Source organism: Cryptomeria japonica, chromosome 1, assembly GCF_030272615.1.
Source record: "Cryptomeria japonica chromosome 1, Sugi_1.0, whole genome shotgun sequence".
NCBI lineage: Eukaryota > Viridiplantae > Streptophyta > Pinopsida > Cupressales > Cupressaceae > Cryptomeria > Cryptomeria japonica.
Window position 1 is genome coordinate 678,097,231 of NC_081405.1, and position 27,510 is coordinate 678,124,740.

A 27,510-nucleotide genomic window follows, 5' to 3' on the forward strand; every position below is an offset into this window, starting at 1 on the left:
CTCTAATAAACATTTTAGGTAGTTATAGCTTGTTTACTATTAGCTATTGATCTATTTATGGATTGTGGCTTTACTCTCTAATTAGTGGTTTATCTGCTTACAAACTGTTGCAATTAGTTGTTGTTTTTTTCTTTTTGGTTGTGGGTAACTGATGTTTTTGGACACCTTTGGGTTGTGGATGTTATAGGGACAACACCCTCATTATGTCGCTTTTAATATCAAAAGTGTGTGTGTGTGTGTGTGTGTGTGTGTGTGTGTGTGTGTGTGTGTGTGTGTGTGTGTGTGTGTGTGTGTGTGTGTGTGTGTGTGTGTGTGTGTGTGTGTGTGTGTGTGTGATTAAATGCATCAGTCCATCCATAATTTATTTATATACGATCTTTCATAGATTTTTTGTTCAACTCTCTATTCCAACACATTTTTAAAAAATGATTCTTTAATCCACAAAGGCTACAAGGATGAAGATCTCAACCCATTTATTCCCTACACCCTTATCTAGATGCTAATGAGAACATTACATTTCTTGAATTAAATTTTTAGTACCTATTTTACTTATAACATCTATTTTTCATATCCAAAACTTTCATTTGTTGGTCGCATTCTTAGTTTAAAATCACAACTAGCAATATCTATAGATTGTAACACATAATTTTTAGCCTTACATTTTTTATCAATAGAAATTTGAGCTATAATGAATATACCAAATGATTCGTCAAATGAACAACATAAATCATTTATATCATATGAAATATCACACAGTGATAGCTTTGATATTAAAATCTCATTTTCCTTTTGGTATTCTACAAACAATTGATCTTACTATTTTCTTCTTTCAACTTTGATATTTCACCATTCTATAAACTATTTTCCTCTTCTCATTCTTCATTTTTAATTTTCTCCATTTTTTTGTCAACATATATTCATAATTATATTTTCTTATCTATTTTATCTTTTTCAATTTTGAATTACACTTTTTAATTTTTTCAATTTTGAATTACACTTTTTAATTTTCATAGATTCTTTCAAAATATCTTTTACATATATTAAATTCTCATTTTTCTTCTTCCCTGTCTTTTTTCAATCTTTCCCGTTGGAACAATTATTTTTTAATTCAATTGAATTTACCTAGTGTTGTTGTATTTGACTACATAATTCAATTAGCTACTTCAATTCATATCTTTTTAAAACTCCTTCCTTCTTTATGCCATCACTTTAGTCTTTTATTTCTTAAGCTACTACTTATTGTGTATTCTCAAACCTCTTAATAATAAATAATTTTACCATGTACATATATTTTTTAATTATTTGACAGTCCAAAAATAAAAATAAAAATAAAATTAAACAGATCTCACTATGATGCAATAAAAATAAAATTAAGATATTTAATAAATATAAACCAAATTACAATAAATTATATATATTCATATATACACAAGAACATATTTAAATCATGTATTAATATACTTTGATAGCTTTATATGTTTTATAATTAATTTCTCATGCTTTAATCTCACTTATCATCTTATTAGTAAAGTTTTTTGTTTTTCCAGTTAACTAGTTATTAAAAAAATTCATTTGAACCAATCACAAACAAATTTTAACTTTTAATGTTATAAGTGGATTTTTAGGAATCCAACATATCTTAATCTTATTAGAAAGTTTTTAGCTCTAATACCATGTAAAAAAACAAACCTAAATAGTTATATCTATATTTCATTAAATTTATTGGATACAATATACAATAATAATATTGTTTGCAATCAACATCTTTAAATTTATATTTAAAAAATCTAAAATCTCAAAACTTTTAAAAATAACTTTACTTTTCAGTAAAATTTAATTATCATGAAATAATTATGTTTAATTTTTTTATCTTAATTATTATAATTTTTAAAATATAATCATTATTAAAATTAAATCATAATTATTATTAAAACTATACTAAAAACAAGGCAAGTACTAGCCACTATGTGGCACTTGTTTCATATATATTTAGTTCATATGATTGCCCACTCCCATCTCCCTCTTTTCCCCATATATTTAGTTCATCTCACTTCTTCTTTTTATATATAACCTGATAATGCCTTTCCATCATATTCTTTTATAATAATACTTAATTGTCTTATTTCCATTTTACCTTTTCTTTTATGACATTTTACACTTTTAGTAGTGTTTTAAGACTATTTAAGTGATATATAATATATATGTGAGTCTGACACAAATTAGGTTTGTAGTCTCTCACAATTTTTTTTATATTTCCCACTATATAATTTAATTTTGATAAATTTCAATGAATATAAATTTTGATAATTTTGACTGTTTTCTATCCTATCAACAATGCAGTTAATAACCTACTTATATTTTAATTTATTTTCCTTATAATTAAATATTTAACTAATTTTTTTCCAATGGTTTCACAACTTCACCAAAACCATTTGTCTGAAAGTCTGAGCGAATATCCCACACCACCTAGGTCGATTCTGAGGGAAACACCTATCCAGACCAATCAAGTTTTACCATTTCTCCCATTTTGCTTTTTCTGAAAAAATATACTTTACCTGACATTACATGAATTATATCAGAAGTTTTAACAAGATTCTCCTCGGTAGGATACATAGACAGATAGTGATAAAAGCTAAGGATACCTTCTTCGTACATATCATTAACCTTACAAAAATATCTATTAGACAAAAGAACAGAAAACTTCCCAGTACTATTAATGGTGCAGAATCTTTCCCTGGTCCATCTCAGTGTAGCTTAGTGCTTTGTGGGTCATTCTTATCCTTATAAAGTGATACTTTTTTGGTCTGAAATCCCAGTGCACTAGAGTCTCTATTCAACAAAATATCATGGAATGATGCACTGTGACATTCATGGAGCAGGTTCTGTCCCAGAGAATGAGAATATTCTGGTTCGCTATACCCATAATCTTGGATTACCTTGGTTGACTTGGTGAAAATTGGTGTACCAACTTCTTTGGTCCATATCTTCCTTATCTTGCAGTCTGTAGGACCACAAAAACAAAAAGCACAGAGAGATTCTGTTGATTTTGTTGCAAAATAATTCAATGATTGAACATAAAGTGAAAATGGTTAACAGTAATTCTAATAATATTATCTTATCTAGAAATCTAGTCAATAATATTTTCACACCTCATTCATATATCATAAATAATTTATCCAATTTTTATTGACATAAATTAGCTTTTAACTTGTTTAAAAATAACCATATAACATGCTATCTTAGGTGAGAAATTGATTAGGTGATTTTACTTACTTTTTTATTTGAGGTTTTTTTTAGCAGCCCTGGTGAGTACAGGGGTGAGAAGGGAGGCAATGGTTAAAGGAAGTTGCTTGGTTATGAAGGTTCTTATGCTGATTATATTCTCAGGTTGGGTTTCAATCTGGATTTTGAAGCCTACCAAGCTCTGGAAGAAGTCATGGCTTCATTTGGAAAAGGAAACCAGCACACCTGCCTTTGGTAGAGCAGGTATGTGTTTTAGTTAATATTTGAGAGTACAACTTTAGATTAGGTGATCTGAATTATTTTGTCAATTCAGAGTGACATAACTGTACTGAATCTTGAAAACTTATTTCTAATGAAATTCATATTTCTAGAATGCTGTGTATGAGATAGAGATAAGACGATATTACTTTTGATTTCGTATAGGTGAAATTGGTATGTAGAACATATCAAAATAGATGCCAGCTTTGTTTGTTTGCACTCATTTAAAATTCCATAGGGGTGCCTGATATATAGAATCATACAGCAAAAAAGTTTAAAGAAATACATTGTTTTTCATTTCACTCCAAACAAGTTAAGACTCTATTCTTTAGACGTTTCTAATGAGATGCTAACCAGTTGATTTATATATCATATTTTCATAATTTAGATTTATTTTTTTTTTGTATTTTATTGTCTGAGAATCAATTTCTTGATCACACTCTCTGATTTGTTATCAGAATGTTATAGAGTTTGAGAAAAAGAAATCACAAAATATGAACTAAAATATTGATGTTACAGCAGTGATAAGAGAAGGATTGTAAGCACTGGGTTGACTTGATAAAATATATATTTTCAGTTGTAAGTAAAAATAATTATCTGTATGATTGGAAGTTGCAGTGATTTTTTAGTGGCTAATATTAGCCAGTTGTCTAATGGTCACATTATTACAAAATTTTATTTTAGTCTTATTTAAATCATCAAAAAGTTTATTTTATTAAATTTTTGAATTCAAAGATTTGCCAAATATTCAATAGCTAATAAAATTAATATTTTTCTTCTGAAAAATGAAAGTTTCCCCAATAAAAAAAAAAAAAAATTTAAGGGGGATTCTTAAAACTATCACTGGCACGTAGTATACCACCATGCCAAGGCAATCCATGACTGGATTGGCCTTGTTGTGTATGGCAAGCTTTTTTTTGACAGGAAGGCTCGCTATTTTGCAGGTGCCGATATTTTTCTATATTCTTTTCCTTTAGTCCTCTTAGCAGCAATGGGTGCTGTATATCTACACTTCCATAAGGATGGAAACATGGGCATGTAAGCTGTAACTCTTTATGTCATGTACATGTTTAAAAAGTTGTTTTCTTGATCAATTCTACTGACAGGTTAACTTCATTTAATGATATCAAAACTTCATGCCTGGATGTGTTAATTGCAGAACCCAGAGAAAGGCTAGAGTTAATATATTCTCTTATCCAGTCCTGATTCGAGGACCTATGGGAATCATATCCATGGCAGAACTGTTGGCTGTGCTTATGTTCCTGGGCCTTTTGGCATGGACATTGTATACTTATATTCGTGATGATTTCAGCAGAGTAACTGCAAAGATGATCTTGAAATCAGGGAATCATCACAAGTAAGTATAGCATTATTCGTTTACTTTCTTGATTATGTGTTATTGAATTTTGATTTTATGGTTTCATTTGGACCGTGCATTAATGGATTTTCAATTCCTGAAAACTTTCAGATGGCAATATAAGTTGGAGAGGTTTGGGGTCAGACTAGGCTTCACTGGAACATTATGCATAGCTTTGCTTTTCTTGCCTGTGTCACGAGGCCTGGCTTTGCTACAGTTAATTGGCATCCATTTTGAGATATCTGTCAAGTATCATGTATGGATAGCTAACTTAATGATGGTAATCTTCACATTACATTCATTATGTTTCATCACAGTCTGGGGAAGTAGGAATCGCCTTCAAACAGAGGTACATATATACATCATTCTTCACAGATCTCCTAAAAAAGTCACTTCTGTAAGTTACATTTTTAGAGTTCACATAAGTTGATGTTGATCTTTGCATCTCTGACGAATTCAAGCAAATTTGACATGCTTTCGAGATGGAGATTGTCTTCAACGTATAGGAAAAATAAACAACTCATTTTTTTGGGTATTTAGATGGTGTTGATTCAACTTGATGTTATTGTATTCGCTTAAGGTCTTCTAGCCCTAATTTGATTTGCTTAAGACTGAGTTGACATAAAGTTTTCAGTTATCTTATTCTAAGAATTTGATCTGTCCTAAGCTTAATGTCTATGAGATGAAATTTTTGCTTCTGGATGTCCAGCTTTGATATAAAATATTCAAGATTTGCTTGACTGTCTTGATATACAAAGGATATCTTGCCCTCTTTGATTGTATTACTGTTTATTCTGTAGTTATCAAGATGGGATAGAACAGGGCGTGTCAATCTTGCGGGGGTGATTACTTTTTGTTCAGGGGTGACTATGTGGATGACCTCAATTCAACCAATAAGGCGAAAATTCTTCGAGCTGTTCTATTACACTCACCATCTTTACGTCATCTTCATCACCTTTTTTCTTATGCATATTGATGAAAGGCATTTTTGCACAGTATTGGCTGGTATTTTTCTCTTCCTTCTTGACAGGTTTTTGAGGTTTATTCAATCGAGAATAACTGTAAAGGTTCTCTCAGCCAGAATATTACCCTGCAAATCAATTGAGCTTACGCTGCCAAAACACCCAGGTAAATATAATGTAAATCAGATTACCTTAGGCTCTGAACTGTTTAGGGACAATGAAAATCTGGTTATTGATATTGATTAGATTGAATATATGAACCCTCCACATAATGGACAAAATAAATAGGAAATACAGTAAAAAGAGAAAAGGATTGAAATCACAGTCACCCAATAGTAACTAAAGATTTTGTTTTTGCAGGTTTGAAATACAGCTCAACAAGTGCAATATTTCTCAGCATTCCTATAATATCGCGTCTGCAGTGGCACGCATTTTCAATAACATCCAGCCCAAGTGTGCATGAAGACCAGATTTCAGTTCTGATTAAGTGTCAAGGAGACTGGACCCAACAGCTTTACAATCTAATTTATGATTCACACCTTCTAAAAAGTAGCTCCACTAGTCTTTTGGTAGCTGTTGAAGGCCCATATGGGCCAAAATCTAACTACTTTTTAAGGTAGTTTCTCTTTAAACTTTTATCAGCTAAAGAAGACATTCAATGTGCTTTTGGCCTAATCAGATTTCCTTACCTATAAAAATGTATTTACTTGTTCAAACTACTGTTGTGACAGCAGATTAACTTGCTTGGGCTACTGTTTTTGCTTGTTGCAATATTAAAATTTCTCTATGCTTTGTTTCATGGTCTCAAATTTATTAGCAGGGTAGTTGATGTTGATTTTCTTTTTGAAATTAATTAGAATCTGGATTATTGTCAATCCAGATATGATAATCTAATCCTGATTGCTGGAGGAATTGGCGTGACCCCATTTATAAGCATACTGCAAGAAATTGTCTGGCAGAAAATCCACAAGCATTCTGTTCCAAAAGTACTGTTAATATTTGTTGTCAAGAAGTCAGAAGATCTATCCATGTTAAATCTCATATCGCCTTCATTGCTACACCAGTTAGACTTGCCCATAGATGAGGTTTTGAAGGTTCAGGCATTTGTTACACAAGAAAGTCATCCACCCAAATCTGGTTGTGCAATTCCAACACAAGCTACTGGACATTTGGCTGCAAACTGTGATATTAAGACGGTGTATTTTGAGGCAAAGGGATCGAGACTTTCTCCTCTTCTTGGGACTGAAAGGAACTTGTGGAGAGCAACATTGACAGTAACAGCATTTGTTGCAGTTCTCCTTCTTCTTGGGTTCTTCAACAGTCTTTTTGTATATCCCAAGGACCATAATTCATACAAGAAATACCCTCAATGGGCCAGGAGTTTGTTTATTTTTCCAGCAGTGACAATAGGAATAGCTATTGCAACGTCAGTGTTGGCATGCTGGAAATTCAAGACTTCTAAATTGAATAGAGAAACAAGGGAAGTGGCATCTTTGGAGGAGATCGGATCCACTGCTAATCTTTTGTTAAACCCAGAAGATGTGCACTATGGTAGAAGACCTGATTTACAAGGTATTTATACATTTCGTGCATCCATAATACTGATAGTAGCTTACTATTCATGGTCAACTTCATATTAACAGTAAGTTTTGCTCTTGTTTGGTAATTGCAATCTACTTATTCTTATGCAGGCCTAGATCTGTCCCAACCATATCTGATTTCCAAATAGTACTTTCCCCCATCTTCCTTACTATAGGTTGCTATTTTCTCTAATAATTAATAGAAAAAGTTTCTTTTGTACCTAGTTGATTTTTATTAATATGGAGGATAGTCTTAACACAAAGGGTTGGGAACTCAAACTACAGGACTTCCACTATCATACAAGCCATATAGTGATGTTACATGATACTCCAAGAGTGATAGGGATCGGGGACATAGAATAGAGAAGAGAGGGATTTAAAGCCTCGCGATGATCTCCAAGTATTGATCTTGCGAATGAAACATAGTGTCACAGATGATGCTAATGAGCTCACAAATGCCTCCCCAAAATGGTTAGCTGATAGTTTGAGAAGTTAATGAATATCCAAAGAACTAGATATACCTCTAGGCATTAATGCAAAATCTAAAAGGATTAAACATATATTTAAATGCAGTTAAAGATATGTTGTTTGTTAATCAATTTTTTTATTTTTATGAATATGTGCGTCAATTATTATTAACTAAAAATATATACACATATTCACAAAAAAATAGGACACGAGGTCATTTCTTAGAGTTACATGGATATTTCCTGAAAAGCTAGATAATGGACATAACAATAAAACCACTAAGCAGTGAGGGTAACACCAGTGGGAGGTGGAGGGGATCTCGATCATCCAAGCTTCCCCATACATCAACAGGGTTCACGGTGACGTCTGGAATGAACCACCCCTCTCCCTCCTCCTCTTTGTCTTCATTTCTTGTCAGTGAAATTGCTAGAGCCATCCAAGGGAGTAACTTAGAGGAGTCTAGCCAACCACCATCATCAATTGATGACCAATCGTCACCACCACCAGTCATTGACCCCACCCCAGCCATGGGCCACCCAAGGTAGGACCTCTAAGCAAAGGTGAAGTAGAGAAACGTCAAACCGAGCTACAACTACCATAAGAGTGGTGGCGAGGCACTTGAAAACTAAGGGCTATGAGCCCCAAGTCAAAAATCTCTAGACATTCCTACGGCCATAAGGTAGATATCGGCTCACGAGAAGTTACATTGTCTGGGGAGCCCCTAGCCACAATGCATGGGGCATCACCCTAGTTATCTAGTAACTCCTAGAGGCCAGCCACCTCCAATGCCACCTTGTTTGCTTGAACTTGAATATGAATCATACCATTATTACAAATAGAGGCTTTAGTGAAAAGGGAGACAACAATATCAATAGAGCTGTGAAAGAAAATAACATCATTCCTATCTCTTCATAGGAAAAAATAATTGCCACCCTGAAAGCATGTCAAATTTGGGTATACTTGTAAGGGATGTGAGGCTAGTCCCCCAAAAGCGCCCTGTACCAGGCAAAAAGTTCTAGCTGAAAGAGGCAAAAGAAGTCATGAATCCAACTCCACATCTATTAAGCAGAGTGACAAAACCAAAAGAGATGTTTGAATGACGTAGGTTGGCCACAAAATGGACAAGGGTCTAAAATACCCATATGTCAAAGATGAGAGCCCATACGCAAGCCTTAGAAAAGAATACACTAGGCAAAGTGGGAAAGCTTAGGTTCAATAATGGTCTGTCGAATGTTGTTAAATCAATGTCTTCAAACTAACAAAGGTGACTACAAATTCCACCTTAAGTTTAGATCAAGCACCATAGGAAGGTGCAGAGAGAGCCAATGGTGCCCCAAATATGGCTTATAATCATAGAAAGTGGTGTTGAGAGACCAATGCCAGTCTTTCCACCAAGGTTTGACTGTGTGAATGTCAGTTTTGTGAATCATATCCAAAGGAAGAGCCGACATAACAATGTCAAATGTCTCTTGATCTAGTCGAGGGAGATGATATTGGACTTTCAAATCTTTCCAACAATGGAGATTAATAGTAACTTTGAAAAATAAATCATAAGTATACTAGCCCTTTTTGTGAAACTGTAAGGTAGGAACCCAAGGCAAATGATCTAGAGGAAGCCCTTGAATTTGAACAAGTGGAGACCACTAAAGGTTGTGTTGGTTAAAAGATAACCCATCTCAAAAGAAAGAAATAGCCCACCAAAGTCAATGCTAGACAGCTTCTTAGGCACATCAAATGCTTTTGGCAACAAAAGTGCCCATGATATGAACCGCATCTTTCATGACCAAAAGGGTTTGAAAACCAATCCCCTTCCAAGAAAGTCAATTTGCAAGGAAAGAAAAGGAGATCCTTTGCTTCAGAATAATTTTTCAGACCTTATTCCCAAAATTAGCACACGCAATCCATTTAACATAATTATCCAAGCCTTGCCACTAAGTGGAAAGAATCCCAAGGCCGCTTGAGTCTCATAGGAGACAACAAAACTCCCAGACAACACGATGAAAATACCTATGGTCTTACGAAAGTCGATTGGTTATCCAATAAGAGAGTTTCTTCTCAATTTTGGCTAGGATCGCATTCCAAAGGTCCATTGGAGAAGCCTAAAAGAAAAAGGTAATGCCTAGAAACTAAAAGATTTCCCCTTGACCAATCCACTTCCAACTATAGTTGAGAAGTCATAAAGGCATGGGAAGAATGGATTGACAATAACAATGAGTTTTGTACCATTGCATGCATAACCTAGAAGCCACAAAAAAGGTGTTGAGACATTGGAGGACCTCTTTGATATTTTGCTCTTCAATAAGCATGATAAAAGAGTCATTCGCAAAATGCCCCTTAACTAACTAGTTAGATGACTCGGGCAGGGTGTTTCCTCTAACCATCCCACATGAGATAGAGCTTTCCAACAAATAATCAAACCCTTAAGTAGGAAGAACATGCAAAGACGTAGAAAGGGGACACCCCTACCAAATGGAATGGTGGAGACTGAAAGCCTGAGACTAGAAACCATTAATGGTAATGCAAGCAAAGGCCTCATCGAAAAGAATTTTCATAGATTTAATGAAGTGAGGGTCAAACCCTAGAGTACCAAGCATAGCCAAAGTGAAGGGACATTCAATGTGTTTGTAATCCTTGGCAAAGTCAATTTTTAGAAAGAAGGCTTTGTTTCTTAGAGCGCCAATCCCATTCCATGCCTTCCCAAACAACAATTTAATATTATCCATAATTAATCTAGATTTAATAAAACCAGTTTGCTCAAAACAAATAATTTGGGGAAGCATATGATGAATCTTTAGAGCTAGTAACATAATCAATCTCCAATTACAAATATTGTCAAGGTCCCCTAGTTTAGGTATGAATTTTATGTTTCCTTTGTTGATCAATTTACCTAAAGATTGGCTATGAAAAGCTTCAAGATAGACCTTATGAAGGTTGGAACTCGCGCAAGATCATAAGGCTTTGTAAAACTCATAAGGGAAACTATCCCATCTTAGAGATTTATCATCAACCATGGAGCTAACAACCTTCTTTACATCCTCAATGGAGAGTAATTACTTGTCAAAGGACTTTTGAGCCTCACAAAGCCTACACAGGAAAACCTAGAGGCAATCCTAGAGAGCTCTATCTCACTTTGGTGAAATATCTTGAGTAGTGAAAACCTTTTCACGATGGCGGACAAAGTCTTGAAGAATGTCTAATAGCTCTATGAGCACCATCTAACCTTCCTTAATTTTTTTCGCCTGGTGAAGTGATGAGAACACTTCCTTTAACCAGTGTATTTTGGCTTTGACATGAGGCCCTCTTGTTGCATGATTGTCAGTGATCTACTTTTGTTGGTGGAGCTAAGCCATACAGACTTGTAAACTAGGAGAGAATGTGTTGGTAGCAAGTGCTTTCATTGCACAACATATATCAAAGGTGGTAGCCTCTTAGGATTGCTGATGGAAAATGGCTAGTTGTCGGCCATGTAGATATATTGGAAGTGGGGCATGCGTTGATACAATGGTTCCACCAAGCCATCCACCTAGAATATTGAGAAGGACAAAAATCCAAGTTCCAAATCCTATGAATGTGGGCTAACATGGGCTTGTGACTTATTAGAAAAGTATTTAGAAAAAACTAGGTTTTGGAAGGCCATTCTGGACCCATTTGCCAATTAATGTTGAACTTAATGGGAAAGTGGTTTGACAAGGTGAGCTCACAAAGAGGCATCACTAAAAGATCTTGACAAGAGGAAAAAGAGAAAAAATATTGTGACATTATCATGGCACAATCAATCCATTTAAGGACTATTGTTTCCTACTTGAAAATTACTCCATGTATGCCAAACAACTTGAGTGTGATTGCGAAATGTGTAGGGATGTAAAAGCCTAATTTATTATGCACGTAGAACCACACCTCTCACTCATAAGCTATCCAAGAAAAAGGCAAAGACTCCTCTTTATTAGAAGCCACCTCAACCATATTAGTCTCGGCACAAAACCAAGTGGCAGGAGGCATTGAATCCACAATCCATTGCCAAATAGTAGATCTCTCAATAGCCTCATTAGAAGCACAAATATTAATGATCCCAAAAGAATCATTATTGATTCTCATGAGGATATAGACAAGCCACTGAGTAGGATCTGACCAATGGTCAATCGCACAAGAATGCCATCTTGACACAAGAAGGGTAACAACCCCTCCATGGCCAACCTAATGATTGGAAGCAAAACCTAAGCCAACTGGCCAAATAACCTGACATGTTGTAGAAATCATGAAAGAATACATCTTAATTTCTTTAATACATAACACATCAATACCAAGATTATTCTATTGAGTATCTTGTTACTATTTACTAATTTGTCATTAGTTTTATGCCCAAAGTCATTCTATATAAACTAGTCAGTTCATTCTACCGAAAAGTTCAGTCGATAAACACCAAGGCCACCGGTGTCGGTTACAGAAGAGAGACAAGTCACCGAGATGATATACACCAAGCTATGAAGCGAGACATATGCAGATTGTCTACCGAGTAAAGTTTATATGTTTACTGAGCAGCAAAGAAGGTATACCGAGTTAATCTGAACCGAGTGAAAACGTGTTACCAAATTCAATGATCCTGGACACACATGTGAAACGTGTTACATAATTCGAGAAGATGAAACCGTTACTACATTGGAAATTGCATTCAAAGATTTTGTATGATTTTGAGGGAGAATATCCAATGAAGTAATTTCTAAGTTTATTCATTCAATAAAACATGTTTATATGATCGAAGCATGAACACATCACCTCTCAGAGATCTATATAAACAGCATGATTTGAGTATTTGAGAGAGAGATGATATGTAAGGTCAATCAAGAGTAGAGAGATGAAGGAATGATTAAGTCAAGCATGAAGGAAGAAGATTGACAGAGATAATCACAGGCTACCGAGAAGGTTTCAGAAAATAGTTTAAGGAACAGAGTATACAAAAGTGGTTACCGAGTTGATTTATCAATTACCAAGAATTGTTATGAGCAAGGTAATTTCATATTAAGCACATACAGTTTGCTATAACATTTCAGATGTGAAGTTGCAAATATTTTGTAAAGATTTTGATTGAAATATTAAGTTGTAATAGAAACCTTTAACAGGGTAAAAGACTCTAATAAAGTCTATAAATTGTAAAGCCTTTAACCAGGTACAACATTTTGTAGAAGTGTTTGTAAAATCCTTTAGAAAGGTAGATCTAAATATCTCTATACTCCTAACAGGGTAAGCTATCAGAAATGGCTAAACATGTAGCTCTAACCAAGCAATCTTGATTACTGCAGTAGTGAAGTTGTGGGTGTCATCCCCATCGTAGTTTTTCTCTCTAACCAAGAGTTTCTACGTGACCCAAAATCATTGTGTTATGGAGTGATATTTTGATGCATGTTATTTTATGATTATGTTTCAGTATTATATATCTTTGAGATCAGCAATACATAGTTTGTGTTTATCAGTAAAACTGTTTATCAAGAAAAGTTTTGAAGTACTGGTTCACCCCTCCCCTCTCAGTACATTAGCTTTCCAAGTAGGACCTAACAATTGGTATCAGAGCTTTACTGTTGGTAAAGGGTCTAACAGCCTAAAGAGAAAGATCCTATCAATGGAAGGCTATAAACAATCTCGCAGGATTGTGAATCTTAAAGAAGAATTGGATCATGCTAATCAAATGATTGCAGATATGCAGAGGCAAATGCAGAGATCATTGAAAGTCTGAAGAAGGTTGTCTGATGATTTACAGGACTCACAAGAGTTGGTGGAACAAATTGAGACATCATTTGAGAATAGCATATCAGAAGAATCTGAAGAAATGATTGCAGAACTGAAAGAAAAGAACAAAGCACTTAGTGAACAACTAAAAGAAATGAAAAGGGAACATGAGTATTTTAGCACACAGATGACTGAAAATCTTGATGCATTGAGAACAGTTGAAGATAATAAGCGAACTATAGAAGGAGAAAAACAACAGCTAGAAGCAATGGTGTCTGCAAAGAATGATGAAATATCAAGGATGACTATAGTTCAACATAATCTGTCTGATCAATTCGACTATGCACATCATGAAGCTACTCTAAAGGAAAATGAAAACCAAGCATTGAAACTTGAAATATCAAGATTGACCGATGAACTAGAATCAGAAAAGAAGTCAAAAGAAACACTGAGGAAAAGCCATGAAGCATCAAGAATGTTGGATGGGCAACTAAATATGAGAAAATCCAACAAAACTACAGGAGTCGGTTACAAAGGAAACAACTCTACCGAGAAAGGGATCAACTCTACCGAGAAAGGGATCAACACTACCGAGAAAGGAGAATCATCAAAGCAAGCTGGAAACAAAGAGAACATCAAGGACAAGAAGCCTATTTGCAACTGTTGTGGAAAACAAGGACATACTGCTAACGTTTGTCAAATCAGAAAAGGTAAGCAACCGAATGTTACTAGGTTTAATGGTTATTGTTACAATTGCAAAAAGTATGGTCACACATCTAAGCAATGTAGAACAAAGTCAGTCAATAATTATCAGAAGGCAAAATACAAAGGGTTTTGCAAAAATTGCAATAGATATGGATACAACACCGAGAAATGTTGGTTTAAGCAAAAAACTATATGTGGACTCCACACCGAGCAAACACTAGAAGCTACCGAACTCACACAAATCTCAATCGACAATATACTTCAGTACCATGGGATTACAACAAGAATTTGGTGTGAATGTTGTGGAAGATATGGACATATAAGTGCAAACTGTATGATAAGGTTTGGAATGAACAACTGGAGATCATGGAGAATTCCAGAAATGGCATGTTTTCATTGTCACAAAGTTGGACACATAGCTAAAGACTGCAGAGACCAACCGAGAGGAGATATTGAGGAGATAAAAAGCAAATTGCAGAAATTTTGGAAAAAGAAGGAAAATGTGTCAACCAATGAAGGAAGCACCTTACCTACCCAGTTAGGTGCATCTACTTCGGATTAGTCAATAAAGGTATGGAGGGACTACATTCTCAAAGGTTAGATCTTAACAGTTCCTATGTATTCATGCACTTAATTTCAAAATCTACATAGATAAGATGCAATAGCAAGTTCAAAAAATTGTCTAGTCTTTTGATTTACCAGAGAAGTTGGTAAAAGTAATAAGCCTGTCTAATCAGTAAAAGCTAATAAGAGAGTTAGTTGGTAAAGAGAAACCAAGTGCATTTAATGCCTATTATACCTAACCGCACGAATCCCAATAAGGTCAAAAGAAGGTATTAAAAGTATTGAGCGTAGTCATTTTTCACTTTCCATTTTTCAAAGTGCAAAGCAGAGCAGAGCGAATCAAAAGGCGATCAAACATTTCCAAGAGCGAATTCAAGGTATTTAGCAAATCTAAAACCACACTTTTAGCAGTTAACCGATCAAGTCATGTTGTGAATATTTGTGAAGTATTTATTAAAGCTGGAAGCATTTTCTGGTTATTTGAAACCCTAAGCTATTTCATAAGTAGAATTTCAGTTTGAAATGGCCCCTAAAGTTCAGAAACCCATTGTAGTAGAGACCATTGAGAAGCCTACACTGAAATACACCTTACCTCCCAAAGTGGCTTCCGAACCCGATGAGAAAACTGCATTTTCTCTTATTCTGGATAGGGTTCTATTGATCGAAGATGTTAGATTTTATACCAAGTGCAAAGTTGATGAGCTAGGTCACACTAAGATTAAGGATATGTATGATAAATTTTGCACCAATAGAAATCTAGATGGCAAGTTTGAGAATATCAAAGTCAAGGGATTAACCGAAGCCCTAACCTACCCTCGAGTCTTCAAACCCCAATGGGTCAAATTTGTCTTGACCCGAGTACATGACGATTTTATGTGGCTAGAGGATCAACCTTTCAAGATCATCAAGGAGATTATTCACATGATAACCGGATACCCTATATTTGACCATGCCCGAGCACAGAAGATGATTTCACAGAAGGAATTGATAACTTTAACAGGAGTTGAGTCTGATAGCAGAGGTCTTAAGTTGAACAATGTGACAGATTCAGAACTTAATTTTGCTATTAGAGTTATTGGTTATTGTTTCTTCCAGTCGGCAAGAGAGAACAGTGTACCATGTGCAGCTGTAGATTTGGCCTACAAAATTGTTAAAAAAGGGTATGCAAATTGATTTATGTGAAGTGTTGTTGAAGAATCTTTTTGAAAATCTAAATACAATAAGGAAACCAAAGAAGAATAATACTACTAACACACTAAAGTTTGGGTCACTATTAGTATGTATGTTCTTCTATTTTCAGAAGTTCTTTCCATCAGTCGGTAACGTTGTTTGGGAATTACACCGACCTATCACCCATCAAATAAATGATTTCATCAATCAACTAGGTGATAATTTCAACACGATAATGGATGATTACTTCAACAAATTCCAGGAAAAGATGCATAGCAAGTACAGGATTCCACCTCAGCTAGTGGAAAAATACAAGGATATCATATGCTTTGAGTTGGATACAGACTATTGTTATGTCAACGCAGTAGAACCCAGGACTCAATCATTACTGCCTATGGGTTATGAATTAGATTTCGACATTTCTCAATAGCAGATAGATGCCTTCTTAGCACTTCCAAGGCATGCTACCGAGAAAAGCTATGGCACCTATGAAGAGGTGAAAGAAAAAGTAAAAATGAGCATTGTTGTACCAAAGGCTGCCGAAAAAGCCACAAGAATGATCAAGGACTTAACTGAAAAGTTTGGAGAAGGTTCTACCTCCACTCCTACTAAGAGTGATCAACTTTTAATCGAGGAAGAATCTGAAGCTCAAGAAGCAGCAATTACTTTGAGCACCGAGCTGCCACAAGGCAAAATTTTGAAAAGAAAGAAGCAGGATGCAACCAAGGTATCACCAACCCCACCAGTGAAGCGACCGAACACTAGATCATCTACTGTGTCACCCGATAAGAAGCAAAAGAATGTAGAAATTCCTAAAGTTACAAAAACTTATAAAAAGAAGAGCAGAAGACTAATTTTGGATAAAGAGGAAAGTGACACAGAGTCAGAGGATGTAAATAAACTTTAGATTGTGAAAAGCACAAAGGAAGATGTACATAGTGTTGACAATTTTTGTACAAAATTGAAGGAATATGGTGGATTTGGATCATTTAGATATGTAAAATATGATACAAGAACATATGAAGAGAAGAGACTGTAATTAGTACACTTCTCAAGTTCCGAGTAGTTCCATTGGAAGTGACTGGTTTTAAAGCATTATACTCACATATTGATAATAGATGGAAATATGCTATGGACTTGGAGAAGAAAATAAGAGAAAGAGTTTTGGTACATCTCTTTCCAGATATGTCGGTAGATGAAATAAAAGATCACTTGAAAAACTACCAAACAAATTTTCAAGTAAAACAAAGAGCCTTAAAAATGATGAATGGACTATATCTAGAAGTTGAAAATGAAACCAAAGAAAAATGGAAGAAGATATTCAGGATTCAGGCTAAAGAGCCAAAAGGTGAAGAAGAAATAATTGACATCACCAAGCAAGATCCTGCTTTCACTATTCAGATAGATGAGGATGTAATAGACACTGAAGCACGGGATGGAGAAATGATAGAAGGAAACGCCTATGCCAAACTAGTGTCAAGTGAATCAGTTTTGGAACAAGTCAAGTCCTATCCTCCGATCACCCAACAAGTCTCAGCTGAGAAACCTCAGGACACAGATGAAGGTACAGAGGCTCCAAAGGTTAAACAAGATGAACCTACCTCTCAGGCCACCAGTGAGCCAACTTTACAAGTACCTTCAAGCACCGAGACAGTTGCCACTAATACTTCAAGCAAGGAAACACCGAAGGATAAAAAAGAGGCTATAGGAACCGACAAAAGTGTTGCCTCTACCGAGCAACATATTGAGGAAGGACAAGTCTCCAAAGCCATTGTACCCATTCAATCGGCAAAGGCATCATCATCAAAGGAGAAGAAAGAAAAAAGACACAGTTTTAAGATTGATCTGTCAAAGCCTATTGTGATACCAAATGTTGACCTAAAAAATTGAAAGGGCGAGCATTGATAGAATTTGGTGAGCTTTGTAAAGCCAAAGCAGAGCAGGAAAGACAGATAGCAATACAACAGAAGAACCGAGTACTTCAGAAGGTCAAAACATTATTGAAAGATATGATACCTAAAGCTACCATCAATAAAGATGTTGTCATCCATGTGCAACTGGATGAACTACTCACTCAATTGGAGGAATTGGGAGTAGAAGCATCAGAATACCTTAGCAAATTGAAGGAAAAAGAGCTAACTGCCAAAATGATTGAAGAAGTGCAGAAAGCAATTGCTATAGGTAAACTAAAGCTTATTGAATTCATTGCTGAGTTGTCCCCTCAACTCAATCATATTATTTATTTATTCCAAAAGTTATGTACATTTTCATTCTTTATCAAAGATATCCAGAATAAGAATGAAGTCATTGAAAAAGAGATCACCGATCTCTCAAATAAATTGACTACCGTGCCAAATTCTCTACAGAATTTTTATACAAGGCTACAAACACTTATGGCTCAACAGTTAGAACTTCAGAATGAAGAGTATAAAATAAGGATGGATATCATAACTCTTCAAACTTTATTTATTCTCTATTTATTGTCAGTTCAAGAGCAGATCAACCAAGCTACCCAATTATCAACTCAAGCAGAGGGAAGCACTTTAGATGGTTTGATCACATTGTCAGCTAATATTACAGCTCAAAATACAATATTGGACAGTGTCAAAGATGCACTTAAGAACACTCTTACAGAAGCTCGTACTAAGTATAAATCTATTTTTGATCAGTTGCCCCCACCAAATGCTAACTAGTTTTGATGTTTGTCAAAAAGGGGGAGTGTACCGAACATGACCGAGCATGAATATCTGAGTATACCAAGTATACAGAGTATTTGAGTGTATAGTTGAAATTGTAAGGGGGAGCATGGAACATCAGGAGCATGTATCATCAAGAACAGGAAATCAAGATATGTACAGAAGATTGATAAGGGGAGTATGTATTTGAGTATGTATTTCAACATTATATATACTGACATTTCAGTTTATTTTGCAAGTATATAGATTTTGTTTTATGACTTTGAAAGGAGTTTTGTCAAACATACCAAACTAATGTCAAAATGGGAGATTGTTACTATTTACTAAGTTGCCATTAGTTTTATGCCCAAAGTCATTCTATATACACTAGTCGGTTCATTCTACCGAAAAGTTCAGTTGGTAAACACCAAGTCCACCGGTGTCGGTGACAGAAGAGAGACAAGTCACCGAGATGATATACACCAAGCTATTAACCGAGACATATGCAGATTGTCTACCAAGTAAAGTTTATATGTTTACCGAGCAGCAAAGAAGGTATACCGAGTTAATCTGAACCGAGTGAAAATGCGTTACTAGATTCAATGAACCTGAACACACATGTGAAACATGTTACATAATTCGAGAAGATGAAACCGTTACTACATTGGAAATTGCATTCAAAGATTTTGTATGATTTTGAGGGAGAATATCCAATGAAGTAATTTCTATGTTTATTCATTCAATAAAACATGCTTATATGATTGAAGCATGAACAGATCAACATCTCAGAGATCTATATAAACAGCATGATTTGAGTATTTGAGAGAGAGATGATATGTAAGGTCAATCAAGAGTAGAGAGACGAAGGAATGATTAAGTCAAGCATGAAGGAAGAAGATTGACAGAGATAATCATAGGCTACCGAGAAGGTTTCAGAAAACAGTTTAAGGAACAGAGTATGCAGAAGTGGTTATCGAGTTGATTTATCAATTATCGAGGAATGCTACGAGCAAGGTAATTTCATATTAAGCACATAGAGTCTGCTATAACATTTTAGATGTGAATTTGCAGATATTCTGTAAAGATTTTGATTGAAATATTAAGTTGTAATAGAAACCTTTAACAGGGTAAAAGACTCTAATAAAGTCTATAAATTGTAAAGCCTTTAACCAGGTACAACATTTTGTAGAAGTGTTTGTAAAATCCTTTAGCAAGGTAGATCTAAAGATCTCTATACTCCTAACAGGGTAAGCTATCAGAAATGGCTAAACATGTAGCTCTAACCGAGCAATCTTGATTACTGCAGTAGTGAAGTTGTGGGTGTCATCCCCACCACAGTTTTTCTCTCTATCCAAGAGTTTCTGCATGACCAAAAATCATTGTGTTATGGAGTGATATTTTGATGCATGTTATTGTATGATTATGTTTCAATATTATATATCTTTGAGATCAGCAATACATAGTTTGTGTTTATCAGTAAAATTGTTTATCAAGAAAAGTTTTGAAGTACTGATTCACCCCTCCCCTCTCAGTACATTAGCTTTCCAAGTAGGACCTAACATATCTTGCATAAGATACTTCCTGGCAAGGTCAATGAGACCTCAGACAAAACAAATTCTTGACTGAAATTATTACATACCATCCTCATCTTCGAGAGAGGAGTATCGATTCTACAAGAAGTCAAAATCCTTTTGAGATCTAGGAAAATAATTTCTTCCTTTTTTATGGAACATTTTTTTCTTCCTCCACACACTTTGAAGGGCTACAAGAGAGGCACAAACCATGTAGTGTAGAAGAGAGAACCGAAGTTGGTTGACATGCTTGCACAAGCTTTTGATGAACATGAACCTTAGTATTGATAAAATTGGTGCTATATTTCTCCTTCAAATAAGGTTCTAAATCAACAAGTTGTGGCTACATAGCAGCAGGCTCTTGGGGTTTGCTTGGCATACTACTAGACGTGACAAACTTCCCCTTGCAAGTCACCATTGCCCATTTCTCTTTTAGTTTAGAAACCTTAGGAGCATGTGGAGGGTCAGGAACCCTTGGAGGGGTCTTAACCCTTGGAAAAACCAATGGGAAGTCCTTAATTTTATGCTCTAAGGATTGACATTGGAAGCATCTATTTAGTAAATTCAAATAAAGTGCAGACTAGATGTGACAAAGACCTCCTATCTAAATATAAATTGTGTCTATGAGGTCACAAGACAAATCCGCTTCAACAAAAACTTTTTTCTCAGGTTGAGCATTATAGAAACGGTTGGGTTCGACACGAATAACCTTTACTAAGAAACAAGTAGTAATTAAAAGAAAATGCCAACAAGACAGATTAATCTGCGCATAAATTCTAGTTAGACATGCACACAAAGCTCCTTATCGTCAGAGATAGAAAAGTCTTTGGACCAAAACTAGAAAACTAGTAAAGACAACTTGACATTGCATGGGTCATGCCAAAAAATATCTTGAACATGATTAAATTTAGTGAAACAAAAAAAAAAAAAAAAAACTTTTGTTGAGGTTTTGGACTTCATCAAGATGGGCATCATGAGGGGCCCATGATTTGGCAACCCAATCCTAGAGCATGCTTTTAGGGGGGACCCTTCCAAAAAAATAATATAAGAGTGTGTTACTCTAACCATTGACATGCAAAATCAAATTTTAGAATGGGTAAAACCACATCCACGGGGTTATCAGAAGGCACGCCTCATGAAGCACTTTTGACATGAATTTCTAGGGATGCTTGATCGAAGGAGACACTTTCGCTAGACGCCATACCATCAACACCAATAGTAACTGTTGATTAATATTGAATACATGATTTTTTTAGATTAGACTATGTAAAATTTATTTTGCATCAATGTTTTAGATTAGACTTCATGATCCATCATCAAGATGAAAGAGAGTTATAGAACCAAAAATTGGTTGAGTAGACGAACACAAACTAATATAGAGAAGAGGGAGACATGTAACACGTCGAACAAGAAGGAAAGGAGGTTAAGGAAAGTATTGAGAAAGGGGAAGAATGAGAATACCTTGAGGACCTAAGAAAGTAACATGACACAAAATAATAAGTTAATTCAAGAGAATAAAACAATAAGATAACATAAGAAAAATAACAATAAAAATGACCAAGAAAGATAAATCTAAAAAGTGAGAATGAATCAAAAGAATAAAGAAACATAGTAAAAATAGAGAAAATGAAATCATAAATAAATTGATTGAATTAAAAGGAAGAAAATGAGGATGGGAAAGTGATATAAAGAAAAAGAAATAGAATGATAAGGAGCTAAGGCGAAAATCAAAACTTAAAAAAAAAATTAAAAAACAAGTTAAAAAATTAAACAATCAATAAAATTGAATAATTAAATATAATTATGAAAAACTTCTCCGAAAGAATTTGATTATTTTGATGAAGTTTTGATATTGAATATAAACATTATGAATTTTATTATTATTTTATCTTTAATTACTAGATTAATTTTGAAATCTGGTTTCATTCTCAAATAGGTATATTTTCAAGGTATGCCAAAGAAAATGTGGGATCAAACGTGGGTGTATTGGCATGTGGACCACACCAAATGCAAGAGAGTATAGCATCCATCTGTCAACATCATTTCTCAATGACACACTCCAACTTGAGGGTTGTATTTGAATTTCATTCTATAAACTTTTCTCTTTAGTAGTCTTTTTAATAGAGACAACTAAGTTATGGCTTTATTATAAAAGAGAACTATTTTATATAGATATTAGTACTATTATTTCAAAATAGATTTTATATAAAATTATGAGATAAATTTATTTAATAAGGTTCTTTTTACAATTTATTAGATAAGATTCTCTAAAATATGCTTTGCTTGTTTTATTTTTTATTTCTTTTAATATATATAATGTGTGAGATCATTATGATTTAAGTTCATTCATATATTTAAAATTTTAATAATTTAAATAAATTGTTTATACATTTATTAAATAATACAAATATCATTGTTTAAGTTTATGTATTTCTTTATTCTTAAACTATTGAAAGTGAATTATATATATATATATATATATATATATATATATATATATATATATATATATATATATATATATATATATATATATATATATATATATATATATATATATGATTAAATGGTTATTTACTTTTGTTACTTATTTTTATAAATATTTAATTTACAAAAAAATCTTCACAATTTATTGGATTATTTTGATTTAGTGTTTGGTAAGCTCTTAATTTTAATTCTTACTATTTTTATATTTATTTAAAATGTTCATAGAACAAGAAAGAAGTGCATTAATTAACTTAATGAAAAATATATACGATTTCTTAACTTTTTTTGTATTTTCATATAGATGCATTTGAATAAATAGTTCTTATTGTATGATACTTAATTTATATATAGTTTATATATACTACTCTGGTTTTTTTGTATTGCAAATATTTGGATTCATTAAGTGTAATCAAACATAATAAATGAAAGTAAATAAAAATAGTTTATAATACCATTAATTTTCATTTTATTTCATCGAACCCAGTATGCTTTCACTTTAAATATTTTGAAACATAAAAAATAAGCCTAAATAGACACACTTATAACCATATAAAAAACACCTTGCACAACTTTCAGTCGCCTAACCTTCAACACACCCATCTTTACTTCCTCTTCGTTCTCTACTTCCTAATCTTCCATCCCTATTTCCTTTCCTTCAACTTACTTCATTTTTTCATCCTTTTATACTACTCCCTACCCACACTTTCTTCTCCATTCCTATATTCCCTAGCCACCCAATCCTTAGTTTTTCATTATTCTTAGTTTTTACCACTAATTTTCCCTCTTTCATCCTTCTCATCCCTATTCTATACCCATTTTTATTAGCTTGTGGCATCTTATCCTTCTCAATGTCTTCACAAAAGGACATAGCTCAATACAAACATATATATGGACCTCCTCTACCCACCATTGAATAATCTAACATTTTCCTTCCTATTTATGACATACAAAACTCCATAAATATAAATGTATGACCTCCCATATTCATATCACTCATGATGAGGTGTATACCTTAAAGGATGGAATCAAACTTTATTTCCTAGTTGATGCACTTTAATGAAATTTATCAATATATTTCATGTGATTGCACCTATTTATCATTCTTCCTCATCACCTCCTCCTCCTTCTACTATATTTTTTATTTCTTTGATCTCTTCCACACCACCTGATTCTCCACCCACTCCCTTGCTTCTCCATATTGTCAACTACAAGCATCAAATTATCTTCCTAGTTATTCTTCTCTTATCACTTTTGTTTTTTCTAGATGGCCTCAAATTGGTCATCCCTACCAATTCCTCAACCTGCACATTTTCCCTCCTTTCACTCACCTCTCACCTTACATCCTTCCCAATTTTTTCTCTATGACCTACAATATTACTTCTTCCCAACACCCTTTGACCCTTCACTTTCTTCTCATTTCACTCCCCACTCTATTTCTTAGTTCTATTTCTCTTATACAAGATACCTATCCCATTACCCTTACCACCTCCACTCTTAGTTTTTCTCTTCATTATGTACCTTTGACTCCCCCTCCTCCTTAACTCGCTCATATTTTGCATCACTCTAGCTCCATATACATAAATTATAATATATTCCTACTTATTCAACGAAATAGGTTATTATGGACTACAATATAATCCTCTGTCTTGACATTCTTTCCCATGTATTTCTTCCTACATTAGACACATTCACTTTGATATGTATAATGGAAAAGGGGATCCAATTGTGCATGTGAGGTTATTAAATTCAATTTCTTTATACTTTTTATGTAGCGATCACCTTCTTCCTTAGATAGCCATCATCCTAAAAACACCTATCTTTATAGCTTCACTAAGGCCTAAATGTTAATCAACATTTACTTCATGTGTTCCTCATTATCAACTCACCCACAAACCATGTTAGACAAATCACTCTCACATATGATAATCAAGACATAGACTTGACATCATGAGACTTATGAGTTCATAAACATAAAATAAAATCTTCACACATGAGAAAAATATGATCTAACCAAAGTACACACTGACATAAAATTAGCAACATCTAGCTTCAAAGTAGGAATATACCTTAACAATATTTCCTTGAGAACCTTCTCATTATTGATTTCATTGATTTAATATCCTTTATCTAGTGACTTCTTATACTTTTTCATAAAATTTTAATATCTATTTCTTATTTGATCATATTGTTTTATTAGGGTGATTAATTGATTTCTCAAAATAATTGCATAGTATTTTTATCTTTAAAGAAATATTTCCTCAAGACTCTTCATGTCATGTAAATTCTTGGCTTTATTTTATTAGACTTCTACTCAATACTACAAATAGTTTCTTAGTCCATATTTACCTTGACATATAGAATTTGTAATCACCAACCTTATTTACACAAGGTAAAATATCCTAGAAACTTGCCTCGAAAAATCTTTTTAGGAAATTCACATTATAAATTTGATTTTCCCAATTTATAGTTGGTTGACCTATTTTACCTTGTTGGAACTTATGCACCATAATTATAACACTTATTAAACATTCTTGTGAATTTATATACCCCCTTCTACTTGGTTGGTTTATTCATGTCAATAGTTACCTAGACACTTGGACAAAGTTGTCATGTGATCATGTTATAAAATAGTTTGAGAAAAATAAGATTTTAGTATGTAGCTATATTAAATATAAGATTATAAAACTTAAAAACTTTAGTGAATGGAGAATATTCTATTCAATTCAATTACATGATATAATCAAAACCAAGACAATAGTTATAAGACAAATATTGGAAATCCTTAAATCATAATGTATGATAATCTTAACACTTGCCAAAAATAATGTTGCCATTCTTGGTCAAGAAACATGTATGTGATATAATAATTTTTCATTACTTAAAAATAATAATTTATGATATATTTCATGATATGTATCTATAGGATTATATTATTGAAGGACAAATTTTATTGGTTCTAATGAGTAAATGTTCCTTGCGAGACACACAAATAATGAAAACACAAGTTGATATAGAATGTGACCAAAATTTTAATATCAAGTGAAGGTCATATCCTTTTTTGTTCTAAGATAAGACTAAGAATGGAATAAAAATGAAAAATATCGTGAAAATAAAACAAATTATAAAAGAGGTTCAATTTGAATATATGCTTCTTGAGACCTAAAGTAGAGCTCAATAGATCATATAAAATAATAAATAGGAAGACATACACATATCATAGTTAATAATAAACAAAGATAAGGTTTAGAATCACTAAGACAATACATTTATTCTTATTAAGTTCACCAATCACTTAATGATTACATGAATATAAATCCTTTAGAAAAAAACGTAAAGGCTCTATATAGATTTTCTCTCCTCCCTTATCTAAACCAAATTGTCTTTTCTCATCCATAATATTTTATTTTGTGTTTTCAACATAACTTTAAAGAAGTTTGTGTATTTTATTTTTTTCATTGGTTTAATATTTTTTATTTTGATTGATAACAGCACAATCTTTGGGAACATCCGAGGGGCTTGCCATCTTGTGGAAAGATAAAAGTGTGCACAGGTAATAAGCATAGTGATAAAAGATAATTTTATTCAAGTTCAGATCTCTTCTTCAAATGTGATTTTTTAGTTGATATATGCCTATGGGCCTAACTCAACAATGGGTAAGAAATACCTTTGGGATTCTATGTCACTATCTTTAGAAAATTTTCCAAAGATGCCCTTCATTATTGGTGGAGATTTTAATGTAGTGTTATCTCTGAGGGATAAATTGGGCAACATCATTCCAACTCTCAATGCGATGCAATATTTCAATCACTTTATGACTAACAATGGCTTCAAGGACTGCATGAACCTACAAATGGGAATGTAACTTGGACAAATAGGAGAAAGGTTTTTCTCCATATTGCAGAGAGGCTAGATAGGTTTCTTATAAACCCAACATGGTTTTCCATGTTTAGCACCCCTCCATCCCAGATTCTTGATTTTAACTGGATAAGACCATTTTGCACTCCAAGTGGATATTCCCCTTGTTCCTCTATGTCAATAACCAGTAGGCTCCTTCAAGTTTGAACAAATATGGTTCAGAGAGGCTTCATTTTTGCCTCAACTCCAAGAATTGTGGAGACATTCACCATATTTTCATGGTTCTAGAATGTATCAGTTTTGCAAGAAACTTCAATGGCTTAAATCTCAAATCAAGCAATGGAATTCCACAGTCTTCAAGAATATTTTTTCTAAAAAGCTGAACTTGAAACCAAAATTAAGAAGATTAATGAGGGGATTATTCAGAATGGAATCAATGATCAGTCCTATCATATGCAAATGCAACCGAAATCCCAGTTAAAATAAATTGTTAAAAGAGAAGAGATTTAGTAGAAACAAAAGTCAAGGGATCAGTGGCTTCAAGAGGGTGATAGAAACAAAAAAATATTTCCACTCATCTGCAAAAATGAAGAGGGCAAGAAACCTGATAACTCAAATAAAAGACTCTTCAAGTGACTCTCTTATTGAGAAGGACAAAATTCAGAATGAAGCTATTTCCTCGAACTTCTCTTCTTTATTCATTGATCATAGTATGAGGGATGATGATATGGTCCTAAAAACGCAGCAAGTTCTTCAACATATCCCTGTTTTGGTCAATAATCAAGATAATATGGATCTTTTAAAACCATTCTCCTTAAAGGAAACCAAACAAATTGTATTTTCTATGCATCAAAACAAGGCCTTGGGTCCTAATGATTTTATTGTTTTATTCAT

At 33.7% G+C, this 27,510-nt stretch overlaps 1 protein-coding gene across 1 annotated transcript; it reads left to right on the forward strand.

Annotated features, from left to right (window-relative positions):
• Positions 1 to 3,260: 3,260 nt before the first annotated feature.
• Positions 3,261 to 22,486, forward strand: LOC131030319 (probable ferric reduction oxidase 1). Its single transcript, XM_057961051.2, has 8 exons — positions 3,261 to 3,486; positions 4,446 to 4,539; positions 4,661 to 4,858; positions 4,970 to 5,207; positions 5,659 to 5,986; positions 6,181 to 6,436; positions 6,701 to 7,392; positions 22,211 to 22,486. The coding sequence occupies exons 1-8, from the start codon at positions 3,333 to 3,335 to the stop codon at positions 22,381 to 22,383; spliced, it is 2,133 nt and encodes a 710-aa protein (XP_057817034.2). The 5' UTR covers positions 3,261 to 3,332; the 3' UTR covers positions 22,384 to 22,486.
• Positions 22,487 to 27,510: the final 5,024 nt, after the last annotated feature.

What these genes read in the sequence shown, in the direction of transcription:
- LOC131030319 (XM_057961051.2), top strand. Translation starts at nt 3,333, where the DNA reads ATGGTTAAAGGAAGTTGCTTGGTTATGAAGGTTCTTATGCTGATTATA. An exon ending in TACGCTGCCAAAACACCCAG is followed by an intron (nt 5,987 to 6,180) that starts GTAAATATAATG and finishes TTGTTTTTGCAG; the next exon opens with GTTTGAAATACAGCTCAACA. An exon ending in TAGAAGACCTGATTTACAAG is followed by an intron (nt 7,393 to 22,210) that starts GTATTTATACAT and finishes ATTCTCAAATAG; the next exon opens with GTATATTTTCAAGGTATGCC.